The sequence below is a fragment of the Malaclemys terrapin genome, chromosome 22 (genome assembly GCF_027887155.1).
Source record: "Malaclemys terrapin pileata isolate rMalTer1 chromosome 22, rMalTer1.hap1, whole genome shotgun sequence".
NCBI classification, from domain to species: domain Eukaryota; kingdom Metazoa; phylum Chordata; order Testudines; family Emydidae; genus Malaclemys; species Malaclemys terrapin.
The window spans coordinates 11216838-11229990 of NC_071526.1; the positions used below are offsets into that span (position 1 = coordinate 11216838).

General features: G+C 44.9%; 1 protein-coding gene across 1 annotated transcript in view; it reads right to left on the reverse strand.

Moving 5' to 3' along the window:
* Positions 1-9934, reverse strand: part of MACO1 (macoilin 1) — a 50163-nt gene extending 40229 nt beyond the window's left edge. The window contains exon 1 of the mRNA XM_054011882.1: positions 9741-9934. Coding sequence (XP_053867857.1) covers positions 9741-9820 — 80 coding nt within the window. The 5' untranslated portion in view covers positions 9821-9934. The remainder of the gene's footprint in view (positions 1-9740) is intronic.
* Positions 9935-13153: the final 3219 nt, after the last annotated feature.

Here is a 13153-nt window from a genome sequence, read left to right on the forward strand (position 1 = left end):
CTTACAGATAATATTTATCACACAGAAAAATGCTCTCTCACCTTAGACTCAAATGCATCGCCCTGCACCCATTTTAATTCCCCAAGTTAGTTCTTAATATAGAAGAGAAAAACCCTCATGCTCAAATTGGTTGTAGATAATTACCCTGCATTTTAGATATTCAATTTTCTGGTCTGTTATATCATACAAAAAATCTGAAATCAGTGATTTGCCCAAGAACTGACATGGGCAGGACTTTCCCTATAAAAGTGACATAGGGTCTAATTATACAGTGGAAGGCCGGAGGGAGTAAAGACAAAAGATGGAAGTGTTGACCAGAAAGGACCAGTGACTTGATCCAGTATAGCAAACCCAATAAAAAAGGTTGATTACTAGTATACTCATACAATGAACATGCAATTTTACTCCAAACCCCATATTCATTGTCTCTCCCCCTTTGGATTTTTGAAAGGAAAAAAATGCAGAAAAATTAACCTAAGTGCCAGAGCTGCTCCCTTATTTGCTCATTCTTTATTTTCTTCTTACTACTCTACACCACTGCATTGTGTGGGTGCTGCAAGGTAAAAAATGTCCAAAATAATTGGTGAGAATTATATTACAATCTGCAGTGCACACAAAGTCCAAACCAGTAGCAAGCTACACTGGTACTCTATTCCTTCATGATCTGAGAGTCCCAAAGGCGGCAAAGTGAATCTTACCAGAATTGATGGCATGTTTCATTTTGCAGTCTGACACACAACACAATGGACTGGAAGGCATCTTGAGACTGGCAAAGTGCCAAATGTAGAGGTAGGCTTCAGAGAGGTGAAGTGTAGCACCTATGCAGAATTACTACAGAGCTCAGAGTCAATCAGCAAGATCTCAAGCCTGTCTAGCTGAGTCCAGCCAAAATATTTTGCATAGTTAGAGAATATGAATGGAGATTCTCAGATGAAAAAGGTGCTTTATATGTGCAAAGGTGATTTGGGGAGAGAAAGGATACAGAATGGGGAGGGACAAGATGTGTATAAGGAGAACAGCAGGTAAACAAGAATACAGGACAGAATACATATAAATGACATGAAGTAAACAGAATGAGGCGAATATGGAAAATATTTTACAATAAGGAAGAGATATTTGAAGAATCCAGAGAGATTTGCCCTGGTACTAAATCAGTGCATCATATGGAGAAAGTCTGTGTATAACAAGAATTAGAGTAAGGGAAGATGAAATGGAAAAGTTACATATATTTTACAGAAATTCTGGAAGCAAATGTTATACAATGGCTTAACTGGAAGCATGCATTCAGCAATGAGTATGATCTTATTGGAAAAACAGGTACAGTCAGACCCACAAAATAACTTAGCTGAAAATACCAAAGTACAGAACAGGTAAAAGTAAAGCAGGCAGAGGAACGGCAATGTGTGCAGAATGAGACACATATGCAGAGGGAAGTAATATTACCTGTAGTATTGGGGATGACAAAGTAGAACATTTAAATTTAAGCCAAATTATATTTGAGACCTGGATTTGAGTTAAGTAAAAAAAGGTAGTACTGTTGGTTTGTTACAGACCTCCAGGGCAGCTGGAGAAGGGTGAGCAGAAAATGTTTTTCCTGTTAAAAGAAGACGATTAAAAAGTGCTAGATTAAATCATCATTGGGAAGCATCTTTATGGATTTAAAAAGAGACCATATTCCTTGAGTTAGAATGTACCATTTTTCCTTATAGTTTATTGAGCTGTCAGCATAGTCAAAGGCTTAACACTTGGATATAAGCCAAATCAGAAGTTAGGTAGAACACAGAATCTAGTGACTATTTTATCAAAAAGTGATCATACCACCAAGAAAAGCAGCACAAAAGTATTGGACAATCAGAGGCACATACTGTCCTCACTCCACATGTGGAGCTCTCAATACTCACTTGAAGATTTCAGACATATACACATCCTCCTAAGCATTCCTTTGGCTGGCGGCCCAGGGAAATGCCTGTGATTGAGGGCAATATATGGTGTTAAAAAAAGCCAACACTGAATGCAAACAAAATGCTTTAGGGAAAGTTGTTTTGAATTCCATTATATGTAAGGAAAGTCAACTGAAGAGGAAGTTAAACCAGTCGTAGAGTGCATTTGGAATTCATCTCAAATCTTAACCAGCTATAAAACTGGCATCAAGCGTCAACATGATTAAGTAGGGATATAATGAGCAGTATCAGCAATAAAGCTGAAAGATCTTAAACAGATCAAGTAAGAATGAGACTTGGGAGGACTACTAAAAACCAAGAAACAGCAAGCTACAGAAAAAAACTTGAGAGGTAAAAAGAGTTAATTTCAAATTGCAATGAGTACTTTGATTAATAAAGAAGATTTTAATATATGCATGGTACAAAGGGTAAAAGACCTGATCTATTCAAGAAAGATTGTGAAATAGGGAATAGGTAATTTAAAAAAATGGAAATGCAGACTTTTGACTGTATTTCATAGAATAATAAAAGAGCAAGTGCTTCTCTAAAAAGTTGACTGGAAGATTTAGGGGAAACACAGTACACTTAAATTGTAGTGAAGTTCTTTTAAAATGTACAGTAAATCCTGCAATACAGCACAGAACTATCACACTTGCACATAGTACTGACGGAGTCCTAGCCTATCCAGGTAATCACAATACTTCAGACGCAATGATCATTTTAGACTGTGAGATTGCACCATTGGCATCTGAAGCTTCACTTGCAGTACACAAGCACAAAGCTGCCAGCAACTGTGCCAGCACGCCACGCTACACAGCACTTAATCATAGCCTGAAGTAGCTTCAAATCGGACATGAGGAACCAAACTAAATGGGAGAAAAAGGGAAAAAGAAGGAAAATAAAAAGGAAGAAGCAGGAGAGCAACTGCTGAAAATTGGGGAGAGGGAAAAAACAAGAGGAGACCAGCTCAAAGACCGAGAGTTTAATGGCCCTTTCTTGAAGGCCTGAGGCACAAATAGCTGATTTAATGCATGGAATGAACACTAGAAAAAGCACTGTATGTAGTACAGTTATATATCACTAATTCCATATTTTAAAGGCCTTAAACATTGAAATTAATTAGTTAAGTAAAAGAATATTGCACAAGTTTTAGAGTGCAAACATAGTATTCAGTCAATGAGACAGGAAGTTTACATTTTCACATGTAAGTTACAATTTGACAGTTCTGATGGTCTGTTCTACAAGGTAATTATGCAGAAATAAATTCCTTTCCTGTTGCCTAAAATATATTGATTGTGGGGCTCCACAACATCTGTAAAACTGAGAAACAGTCAGTGCGGAGAGATGAGAGACTCACTAAATTTTAATTGTTCCAACTGTCTAGCATGTACTCACTAAACTTTACAGCTTCCAATCAGTACCTTAAACTACCTGAAATTTAGGTACGTATAAGTACTAACCACCATGTCCTCTTCAGAAATTTGGAAGGATAAATAGCATCATTTCATGTTAAATCTTTAACAAAAATTCAAATGCATTCCAGATGAAATTTCATATTGAAATCTAATACCTGTCTGAGTGTTATCATAAAAGGTATGGTTTATCTGAATATCTTTATAAAAACAAACATAGGGACCATTGTACCCATCTCCTCAAAACTAGCTTACAGTCCTTCCTTTGATGTATTCAAAACTTTCCATTTGACCATTACTTAATTTTACTTTTAGTTTAGACTTCTCCAATTTCATCCCAGATATTTAACAGTTAGGTATTATTATTAATGTTCAACCACCAAATCCAGGAATAACCATAGGCTATCATTGTTTGTTTTTGGTAACGTCTAGCACCGAGGGGTCCTGACCCTGGCGGGGAGCCTTCAGATGCCACTGGTACAATAAATTAAAAAATAGTCCAAGGCACATTCCAAACTACCAAGATAGAATACTGTCTCAAATAACTCAGTCTAACAGATACAGACAGTGGTTAGTGAAAGGGGAACAACAAATAGAGATTTTTAATAAAAGTCAACTAGATTCAGTATAGGCAGCAGGGCAGAAGTGGGTCTTTAAGGGGAACTTAAGTGTGAACACAGTAAGGGGCTTTGCCAATGAGCTCAGAGAGGTTAAACCACGAACAGGAGCCAAATGGAGAAATATTCATAGTGTGCAACAATTGCTAAATTCATTAATCATTTTGCAAAATCTTGGGTTGGTGAATTGGTGTAGACATAGTCAAACAGATTAAAAGCAACAATTTTTCCTTTTCAACAGTAATGGCCTCTCTTCTTCCTTTGTGTATGTTCTCTTTGCATACAAGGGTAAACTTCACTTTACCAAAAATGCTGCTCTGAGCACTTAGGTGAGCAGGAGTCTCATAAACGTCACTTGGTTGCCATACAAAATTGAGGAGACAACATTGCATTATGGAGGTTTTTTGTTTTTAATAGAGTCAGGATGCATTCAGTGGTCTGTTTGTTTCACCTATCGGCTTTGGGGGCTTCATTTCATCAAACACAAAACCTACTAAGTTATCATCCGGATATTATAAAATGATTATTGCCATTTTTTAGGTGGGTCACAGATATTGCTTATCAATCTTGAAAGTTTAAGAACCCTGTCAAATCACATCAGAGACTACTTACATAATATCATGATATACTGAACTATGAGTGAAAATGGTAACAGGGAAGGGAGACAAGAGAAGGGATGAGGAAAAAGGAAAGACATTCCATATAAAGCACCTCTTGCTGATTAGGTTACCAAAGAAGCAAATCCCCCACACTAGCTTACCCTACCTCTTCCTGGAATAGCACATTGAAGCTGTCTGAATTTTCAGAACAGAAAATGTCAATATGAAATGAAAACCCTAAGTGTAAAACAAAGAATTCCACGAGAAACAATTACTACAAGAAATGTGATGCTCCGTATTGGAGATATACCTACAGCTAGCATAGCTGTGTACGATTCTTTGGAAAAGGAACCACCCACCTAATAATCCATCCCACCTCCCCTGCCCCAAATCTGTTCAGATGTCAGAGAAGGTATATAATGTTGAATCTCTATTTAAAAGCAACTGATCGTAGGATTCCAGAAGGGTCTGCCGACATATAACTATTTTCCAAGCGACTGTGCTCCCTAAATATTATCTTATAAACAGAAGATGAAATTACTTTGTAACTTCCAAATGGTATTTTGCTTAAGAATAGACACTCTGAAACAATTAATAAATATTTTGTTATTCTACTACATTTAACATTGTCCTTAGATTTTCCATCAATTTGACATGAACAAGAGACTAAACAGAGAAGTAAGCAGTAACAAATCTATATTTTTCTGAAAAATTTGTTTAAGAAATTATTAAATTAGCAAACAAGTGCCAGTATATTATTTGTAAATAAGATTTATAGGTAAGGGATTTCAGATATCAGCCAAATATAGAAATACAAAGGAAGCCTTTTCTAGTTACACTATTTCTCACAGAACAACTTTATTTTAAGCAGAGGGTCACTATAATCAGAATCACAATTTGCATATTGAAATTAAGTAAAACTCTGTGGGAATTTCATTATATCAGAGTTCACTATGAATTGATTCCCTTTTGTAAAGCTAATGTTAATATTATGCACGTTTTCTCAGATCTTCAACCTACTGCATATACAGACCTCAACTGAACTAGAAATAGAAGTGAGATATTATCACAGCTCATGATTTTCAACAATCAGTGTTTCAAGACTATCAATTTCTCTCTTACTCAAGAATTGTATAATTACTGTGTACCTGAATTTGACAGCCCTCTCTTACTAGCTCAAAAACGTTGTTTTCTCCTAATTGTTTAGGGCTTTAGTTGACAGTCTCTTGTCCACTAAGGAAGCTACCAAGTTTAATACTCAAATAAAGTATACCTTAAATTAACTGTGCTCTTTAAAATACTCTTAAGATTAAAACATGTTTTTACAAAACAGCTGTTCAAAAAGATGATCTATGGTGTTTTGATGTGTACCATATATGGAACATGTCAATGAATGCAGTTATTTCACACAACATAAAAGTCAGGTACCTTTTGCCATCTAAGTAGTACAGATATTCTTGTAATTTCCATCTTTATAAATGAATTATTATTTAAAGTTAAAGTTTAAAATAAAACTACTGCCATTTATTTAACAAGTCAAGACTCATACCATTATATGGAATGCAAGCATATTCAGAACCATTCTTGACCAAATTATCTACCTTTATTTGTTTAGCAAGTCTTTTTCTTAGAGTTTCTCACTGTTTCAGCTCCACAGTCAGAAGTTCTAATGTGGACAAGGTGCTGGCAGCTGCTGGCATTTTTTACCACCAAGTCATCTAGATTTACTCTGAGCAGTAATTACATCACTCCATATGAAAAACGTTCCAATCTTTTCTACTAGTGGTGCAGCTCCACAATTTTAATAAAAATTTCAATATAAAAGTTCTGTGCAGACACAGCTCTTTAGTATATATGGGTTATGCCAAAGGAGGGCAAACGCACACTTATCAGGGAGGAAGGGGGACCAATACATAATTTGTGGGGGAGGAGGAAGTACCATGGGCAAAAAATACCTCCTGACAACCCCCTCACCCTCAAAAAGGAGTGTCCAGCAGTTACTCCAAACCACCAAAATATCTAATACTCTAACCAAATTCTCCGGTCATTTAATTTTTGCCCAAATATATTGATAGTACTTGACTCTATCTCAAGTGGAAACCCATTCTACCTATTCACCATTCTCTCTGTAAAATCATATTTCTAGCACGCACACACACACACACAAATGAATAAAAGCCAAGATATGCTACTGTTTACAGTAAAACACCATCAACTGGTCTCTCAATCTGAGATTTTCTTGCTCTTGTTTTAATATATGACCCATGTTTATCACCAAAAAACTCTAGGAGTTTAAAGGGACACATGAACTTGCAATCTAGTAAATTTTTAAAAAATGAGTTAAAAGTCAGTGTCATGGACTGTACCTGAGGCTGCTGCCATTTTTTTTTAATTTACCCAAGCATACCTTCTTATATTTTAAAAATGTCTATTTACCCTGTTGTGAAAAAAAACCCACACAAACAGAAGAAACAGTGAAACTGACTATAAAAGCTTATCAAAAGCACAAATAAGCTGAAAAAGAAAAATATTTCTCATCTTTTTAGTTACACTAAACTTAGGTGTTTCTTATAAGATTTCATACAGAATTATGTTTTTAAATTGACAGTCACTTTAAAGAAAACAATTTGCACTAATTCTGATTAAAATAAGCCAATTTACTCTTCAAAATGCTTCTTTAAAAGTTCTATAAACTTCTGAGTATAAGATTATCATAGTAGGTGATATGTCAATTTCACTTCTTTCTAGCTGAGGTTTTATACCCTACATAAAAACCTAACTCCTTAACCTTGCTAACGTGTTAGATGCTGCTGTCCGCCAAAACTTTGCATCCACAATGCCACTTATGCAAATTCATGCTGTCAAATCGCTATGGCAAGTTATCTACAATGTTACACTTCTTGAAGTCACATTATTCTGCTCTGTTTGAGGTATGTGGAGAACTCTCCCAAATTGTTATTTCTGAACCTGGAAGTCCTCAAGATAGGCACATTATGCTAAGCCCCTCACTACATCATGTAATGCAGGAGTTCTCAAATTGGAGGTTGGGACCCCTCAGGGTGTTGCGAGCTGTCAGCCTCCACCCCAATCCCTGCTTTGCCTTCAGCATTTATAATGGTGTTAAATATATAAAAATGTGTTTTTAATTTATAAGGGGGGGGGGTCACACTCAGAGGCTTGCTATGTGAAAGGGGTCACCAGTACAAAAGTTTGAGAACCACGGATGTAATGTTCTGGAAGGATAAATGTGAGGGAAAGGAGTGGAGATTTGTTCAGAGTTTTTCCTTCCCCAAGTTGCTTCCTTCAATTAGCACCAACAGGACCTTGGCCAGCAGCTCCCACCCACCCTCACCCCGGTTTATACAAAAAGGATAGGGTGTGGGGAACCACTACACAGAAACAAAACAGCATCTCAACTAAGTCTGTAGAAGGACAGGGGGAGGGTAAAGGTCTCAGGCAGCTGTTGAGGAAGGGAAAAGGGGTCAGGCCCTGAACAGGAAGAAGAGGCAATACAAGGGGGACTTCGAGGGGAAGTGAACCTCTGAAAGGAAGCATTGGGGGTGCTCTAACAAGGGTCTATGTGTGAGGGTGGAGGGGAGTTATGAGAGGTAAGGGGACAATGTGAGTAGAGAGAAAGGCCCTGAAGGGAGGAGCGTGGCTCTGAGAGGAGACAATGTGTGAGAGGGGTGGGCATGAAGAGACAATGTGTGAGAGGGGTGGGCATGAAGAGACAATGTGTATGTGTGGGGGCTGGGAGGAGGTGAAGTATGAAAACCCCTGAAAGGAGGCAATGGGGAGGGCTGGGAGGAGGCGGGGGGGGGGCCTGAAGGGAGGCGATGGGGGAGGGCTGGGAGGAGGCAGTGGGGGGGGAGGGCTGAAGGGAGGCGATGGGGGAGGCCTGGGGGGGAAGGCAGTGGGGGGGCCCTGAAGGGAGGCCGGGAGGGGGCAGTGGGGGGGGAAGGCAGTGGGGGGGGCCCTGAAGGGAGGCGATGGGGGGGAGGGGGCAGTGGGGGGGGGCCCTGAAGGGAGGCGATGGGGGGGAGGGGGCAGTGGGGGGGGGCCCTGAAGGGAGGCGATGGGGGGAGGGGACAGTGGGGGGGGGGCCCTGAAGGGAGGCGATGGGGGGGAGGGGACAGTGGGGGGGGGGCCCTGAAGGGAGGCGATGGGGGGGAGGGGGCAGAGGGGGGGGGCTGAAGGGAGGCGATGGGGGGGAGGGGGCAGAGGGGGGGGGGCTGAAGGGAGGCGATGGGGGGGAGGGGGGGCCCTGAAGGGAGGCGATGGGGGGAGGAGGCGATGGGGGGGGGGGCCCTGAAGGGAGGCGATGGGGGGGAGGAGGCGATGGGGGGGGGCCCCTGAAGGGAGGCGATGGGGGGGGAGGGGGCAGTGAGGGGGGGGCCCTGAAGGGAGGCGATGGGGGGGGAGGGGGCAGTGGGGGGGGCCCTGAATGGAGGCGATGGGGGGGGAGGGGGCAGTGGGGGGGGGGCCTGAAGGGAGGCGATGGGGGGGGAGGGGGCAGTGGGGGGGGGGCCCTGAAGGGAGGCGATGGGGGGGAGGGGGCAGTGGGGGGGGCCCTGAAGGGAGGCGATGGGGGGGAGGGGACAGTGGGGGGGGGGCCCTGAAGGGAGGCGATGGGGGGGAGGGGGCAGAGGGGGGGGGCTGAAGGGAGGCGATGGGGGGGAGGGGGCAGAGGGGGGGGGCTGAAGGGAGGCGATGGGGGGAGGGGGCCCTGAAGGGAGGCGATGGGGGGGAGGGGGGGCCCTGAAGGGAGGCGATGGGGGGCTCGCAGGAGACACTGGGCGGGAGGGCTCAGCGGTGGGATGCGAGGCGGAGTCATTGGGGCTCGGCATGGGGCAGGAGCGCCAGGAAACCAACCGGCCGGGCCCCGCGTGCGGCCTAGCGGCGGTTGCCGAGCCGGCCGGGCCCCAGCTGCCCGCGCTGAGGCCGGGGGGTGCGAGGCGCCGCTGACAGGCCGCGTCCCTCGGGTGGGTGGGGAGCGAGCTGCCAGGGGGAGGGGCGGACACTGACAGGCCGGGAATGGGGATCCCGAGGGGCGGGGGGAGCGAGCGAGCGGCGCTGGGGCCGGAGCAGCCGGGCCGGGCGAAGGGTCCGGCCGGGGCTAGCCGGCGCGGGGCGGGAGGGGCCGTGAAGGGGCGGCGGGGATCCGGCCGGTACCTGCCGTAGATGCCCTCGGTGATGCGGTTCCGCTTTAGCGGCCGCCGGAGTTTACTGCAGTCCGCGCTCCGCCGCTTCATCCTCCCGCCGCCGCCGCCGCGCGCGCGCCCCGGCCCCGCTCGCTCGGACCCGCCTGGCTCACGGCGCCACCATTCGAGGCCGGGGAGATTTTTTTTTTTTTCCGCTTCGCTCCCCCCCCTCCCCTTGGAAACAAAGAAATAAAAATAATTTCAGGGCCGTCCCTCCCCGCCGCGTCCCCGCGCGCTGACGCCTCGCCCCCGCCCCGCCTCTTCCGACCCCATCCAATCCGAGGATGACCGAATGGGATCGACGGGAGGTCAAACCAATCAACGACAGCGAGGGTCGGACGGACGGGCAAGAGAGCCGATCAAAAAGTTTGTCCCGCCCCCTCCCACGACGTTCTGGTCGCAGGCCCGCCCCCAACTCTGAGTGACGTCTCGCGGAGAGAAAGAAGGGTGAATTGACAGCACACCCTCCAATGACTTGAAGAGATTTGGTTCTCACCCCACCCACCCGGGCGTTCGCACCAGGCACGCGCCCCACATTATGAGTAATAGCAAGGTTGACCAATCAGAGATAGAAACAAGAGTGGGCGGGACATTATCCGTTCGGAAACGGACAAAAAGAGGGATTATTCTATCTTTGACTGACATTATAGCCCCACCCCCACACGTTTTGATTGACAGCCTCACTGACTACTAGGCTATCAGGAACGCGAGAGCGAAATCCCAGCGTCCAAAAGTAAGAGGACACAAGGGCCTTTGTCCCGCTCCGTCTGTCTCATAACGCAGCCGCCCAGGACGCCGCGTAGCCCTGCCTCTAGAGTGACTGACCGACAGCTTGACCAATCAGCGAGAAGATAAATCACTGGCGAATGGCAGCTGAGCCGCCCAATCCCTGAGCAGGGAACGGGGCCCATCCAGCCCTTCCAACCGTTGGACCAAAGAGGGGACCGTGGCTTATAACAGGCCAATCAAAAAGGGACGGGGACCAGGGCCTGGCCAATCAGAGGTTACCTCTCTAGGCTTGTTGGGCCATAGGACGAGCCTTGAAAGGGTGGCAATTGTCTGGCCAATGGGAGGTCGGCAGGAGTAGGCCTGGCACTAGGGTGATCTCATAGGCCTGCCCGGCCAGTAGAGCCACCAGTGCCAGGTGTCAGCTGCTCCTGGGCACCCAGGGGAGCCCGATGCCGCTGCTGAGGGACCCCACCAGCCTGGGGAAGCAGATCAAGGGGGGGCTCTTGCTCAGTGGTTTGAGCATTGGCCTGCTCAACCCAGGGTTGGGAGTTCAATCCTTGAGGGGGCCACTTGGGGATCTGGGGCAAAATCAGTACTTGGTCCTGGTAGTGAAGGCAGGGGGCTGGACTTGATGACTTATCAAGGTCCCTTCCAGTTCTAGAAGATAGGATATCTCCATTTATTTAAAACCCCCGGGAGACCGTCCCCTTTCCATTTGTTTGTCTCTTTTTTGAGCCTCCTTTCTCTGTCCGGGCAGATTTACAATATCCAGAAGAACCAGACGTGTGGTAACCCTATCCATGGATGCGCCAGGAGCTGAGGGAACCCCCCTTTGGGGGCACTGGGCGTGGCAGAGTCAGGCTCGCGCTGAGGCTGGAGATACTGCGATAATGGTGACAGGCCAAGCGAATGGAGCAATATGGTGTCCCCTGGGATGGGTCTGGCCCACATACTCCTGTTATCTATACGGAGACAAGGTGGGGTAATTACCTTGCCTGTTTTATCTCTCTAATATTCTGGGACTGGCACGGCTACACCTTATTTGTACAAGTGTTTCTAGCGCTCCCTAACGGTAACATCTGTGCGCCACAATACCCTGATTTCTCTGCAGGATTTGGAAATCACCGGGACTTTCCCAGGATTTACACTGGGCTGCTGGCATATTTTGACAGGATGTGGGGAGTTCACTAGCAGCTTGGGTCGTATGTCTATATTGAATAAAGCTGATAAGAATGAGATGAGAAGGAAGTTATACCAGCATGTAGGATGTGATGCATTAATTTTCAGATGGGTAAATTCCCAGTCCCCTTTGCTTAGTGCATATGCCTTTCCCTCTTGGCCATTCCATTGTTAACTAGTGTCAAAGATACTAGCAAATGTCTTTTTGCTCTAACCAAACAGACTGGGAGTTGGGATTACTGGGTTCTGTTCCTTGGTCTGGGTCCAATTCTAAGGCCTTGACTGTGAAGTAAGAATGGACTTAAATTCAATTGATACAAAAGACTTCTAAAGCGAAATAAGTGTCCACGCAAGCGGGTGTATCAATTTAACTAAATCAGTCTCTAATCTCACAACTTTCTCGTGCAGTCAAGACCTAATTGAAGTCCAGATGCTGCCCTGAGATCTGTCTGGGCAGGTGGCTGGGTGAAGGCGGCTCTCTCTATGGAGCTGCTTGCAGGACTGGGGCTGTACTGTGCATTTTGGGTGAATCTCTTAAAGGTTGTGCCTCCGTTTCTCCATCACTAAAATGGAGATGATAATAACATTTGCCTAAGCACTCAAGCATGTTGAGAGAAGTGCAAAGTATCACCTTCCCTGTGAGCCTTTCAGTGATCAGTATACAATGTGAGCTCAGTCTGCAGAGAGACTGTCCCCTCCTTCTCCTTTGAGCTGGGAACATTTTCACATAATAGCCAAATCCATTTTAAATCATACATTCAAAATGTTGCCTTTCCTTCCCCCTTGCTTGTCTTTCCCTTCCTGTTCTTCACTTTTACATTCTAGATACTTTACTTTTCTGATTTGACCTCCCCCCATCTTTTTCTCTTCACTGTTTTGTTTTGTTTTTTGTATTCTTTGTCCTTTCTTCTCATCTCTCCCTGCTGCCACTTCTACTCCCATTCTGTTTTGGTGGGTCTAGAGTGTGCATGGATCCTCTGTCCTGCTAAAGGTGGCTGATGAGAGGGAGGATTTGTGGATGTCAGTGAATTTGCCTGGCTCACCTGCCAAATGTGGGTCAGGTGGTGGCTCTACCCCTGCTATTTCCTAGTATTTACAATAAGAAGAACAGGATTACTTGTGGCACCTTAGAGACTAACAAATTTATTAGAGCATAAGCTTTCGTGGACTACAGCCCACTTCTTCGGATCCATATAGAGTGGAATAAATATTGAGGAGATATATATACACACACACATACAGAGAGCATAAACAGGTGGGAGTTGTCTTACCAACTCTGAGAGGCCAATTAATTAAGAGAAAAAAAACTTTTGAAGTGATAATCAAGCTAGCCGAGTACAGACAGTGTGATAAGAAGTGTGAGAGTACTTACAAGGGGAGATAGAGTCAACGTTTGTAATGGCTCAGCCATTCCCAGTCCTTATTCAAACCGGAGTTGATTGTGTCTAGTTTGCATATCAATTCTAGCTCTGCAGT